This window comes from Penaeus chinensis, chromosome 31 (genome assembly GCF_019202785.1).
Source record: "Penaeus chinensis breed Huanghai No. 1 chromosome 31, ASM1920278v2, whole genome shotgun sequence".
NCBI lineage: Eukaryota > Metazoa > Arthropoda > Malacostraca > Decapoda > Penaeidae > Penaeus > Penaeus chinensis.
This window is the reverse complement of record NC_061849.1, coordinates 22,412,738-22,415,237: the sequence shown is the minus strand read 5'-3', so window position 1 is coordinate 22,415,237 and position 2,500 is coordinate 22,412,738. Positions and strand designations below refer to the sequence as shown.

At 38.1% G+C, this 2,500-nt stretch overlaps 1 protein-coding gene across 2 annotated transcripts in view; it reads right to left on the bottom strand.

Moving 5' to 3' along the window:
- Nucleotides 1-2,500, bottom strand: part of LOC125041773 — a 10,463-nt gene that overhangs the window by 440 nt on the left and 7,523 nt on the right. The window contains exons 14-15 of one of the 2 annotated variants that reach the window (XM_047637049.1): nt 1,362-1,454; nt 450-692 (exon numbers count right to left, since the gene is read on the bottom strand). In XM_047637049.1, the coding sequence (XP_047493005.1) occupies nt 450-692; nt 1,362-1,454 (336 nt within the window). The remainder of the gene's footprint in view (nt 1-449; nt 693-1,361; nt 1,455-2,500) is intronic. The other variant, XM_047637050.1, reaches the window with a different exon arrangement.

Sequence of the window (2,500 nt, the reverse complement as noted above, 5' to 3'; positions counted from 1 at the left end):
AGTCAGAGACAGACAGACAGACAGACAGACAGACAGACAGACAGACAGACAGACAGACAGACAGACAGACAGACAGACAGACAGACAGAGACAGACAAACAAACAGACAGATAGATGTAATCAAATAAAATACAGGTTTGAGGTAATATAGATATGTGTGTGTGTGTGTGTGTGTGTGTGTGTGTGTGTGTGTGTGTGTGTGTGTGTGTGTGTGTGTGTGTGTGTGTGTGTGTGTGTGTGTGTGTGTGTGTGTGCGCGCATGGGTGCGTGTGCATGCATGTGTGTATTCATGTAATCAAGATAATCAGTAAGGTAAGAAAAAAGAAAACAAGAGGATAGAAGTACACTACATTTCATTACAGATTAATTACAGGATTTAAAATACATTTACAGGAAATAGAACTATGACTTAAGAGAAAAAAAAAAATGCCTATAGCACATTATCTCACCTGCTTGTGAGCCTCCAATACTTCAACATTTCTAGCAAAAGGATCATCGGAAAGAGAATCCACGGATGAAATTGCAAATTTAGCATTTTCCTGGACCCCACTGTCATTAACATCAACAAGAGAAAGTCCACCTGGTCCTCCAAGTGCCCTTCTCTTGCCCCTGAAGCTCGGTAACTCGTCAGAGTCATCTTCATCAGAGTCATGTCGGTGAATGTTTGTGCGTCCAGAGGGCTCGTAGAAACGCTTTCCGGGGAAGAAACAGCAGATTTAAAAATTATGCATTTGCCTACTTAAAAATAACACAGTCAAATAATTTTAGACAATTCTTACAAGGAACTAGAATACATATCAGATACACAGATTTGGACAAAGAACACAAAGGTGAGGAAGGGACAGACAATGTTAGACAGAAGATTATTATAAGGTGCAAGACATGCAAGAATGATGAAGCAGGTGATAAGTAAAGATACCACTGGGAAAAGACTGCAAAGACCACCTTATGGAATTTAAATAATTTTAGATATAACAATAACCAATTTACAATTTATATCTATAAATTATTTTGCAAGAAGAAGCTGGTATCCATGTAGACCCATCAATAATATATGCACACTACCTTTCCTGCAACCAAATTGCATCCAAACTTTCACTGACTTTCCAAATAAAATACATAAACTATATACATGCTACCTTCTTCACTTCCTATCTGGATTCCCAGTCCTCCTCCTCACCATATCAACCTGAGAAAAATGGATGCTGCCCGCTATTAACCTCAAATGAGTCATGCCCAAACAGTTCGTGAGATTCATGCTCATTCCGTTCATGAGAATCATGCTCATGTTGTTCATGAGAAACATGCTGGAACAGTTCATCAGAATCATGCTGGTTCAGTTCATCAGAATGAGTATTAACCTTTGCTCCACCATGCTGAGTCAGTTCATCTGAATCATCTTCGAAGGACTCATCACTGCCGAAGGTAGTTCGGCCAGAGGGATCGTAGAAACGCTTTGGGGAGGGAGAGGTAGAACAACCATTAGCTTTGCCTTTCCTATTTCTAAAGCCTCAAAAACAGTATAGTACAACAAGAGGTTAATTTAACACATCTCAAGCTGATGGTGGTATATACAACCTGAAGGAAGACATGCTACAATAGTTTAACTTTTGACATTGATGCTTAGCAAAGCTATAAGGAACTCCTGTATACAATAACAATAAATGTAAAGCCAGACAGACAGAGGGGAAAGTCTAAAGAAAAATAACAAAATAAGGTCACAATTTGCTTATGACAGGTACTGAAGAATCAAAGCTACGGAAATTTTGAAAAGGAGATAAAAAGAAAAGATATATTTGTATTTTAGACAAAAAAAGAAATTCTAGTCCAGTTGCCCAGATTCAGGAGACCTTGAATACAAGTTAAATACAAATCCCCTTCATGCACAGTGTAATAAGTAAGTAAATCAACCCAAAGATTTTTTTTTTCTATTCTCTCTCTCTCTCTCTCTCTCTCTCTCTCTCTCTCTCTCTCTCTCTCTCTCTCTCTCTCTCTCTCTCTCTCTCTCTCTCTCTCTCTCTCTCTCTCTCTCTCTCTCTCTTTTCTCACAATTAAAGGTGTATAAAAAACTGTTCCATCAATTTTTGGTGGTCCTTGCTAATGAATGAACCAAAAATTTATTTTGGGTTCCTTATAGAGAAGTTTTGAGAAAGCCCAAGGAGATGAACATGCACAGGGGTAAGTGTGTTAGAAGGCTGTTACTTATGATACTATTAGTAACAGATAATGGGATGACATCAGAAAATGGAAACTGTGAGGACATGATGCATTTGATATTACAGACACAAAAAGAGATGAGTAACAGTAAAGGAACAATAAACATCAGTGCCAAGGGGGGGGGGGGGGGGTCTCATTATTTAGTTTTCCAACCATGAACAGAATCAGAAACAGATAAGATGTATTTTTTTATAAGTCTCTAGTGTATTACATAGAAGATAAATACACTAGAGAAGGTAAATCCCTTTATGTCTAAAAAGGACAGGATGATCTCAATAGTGAA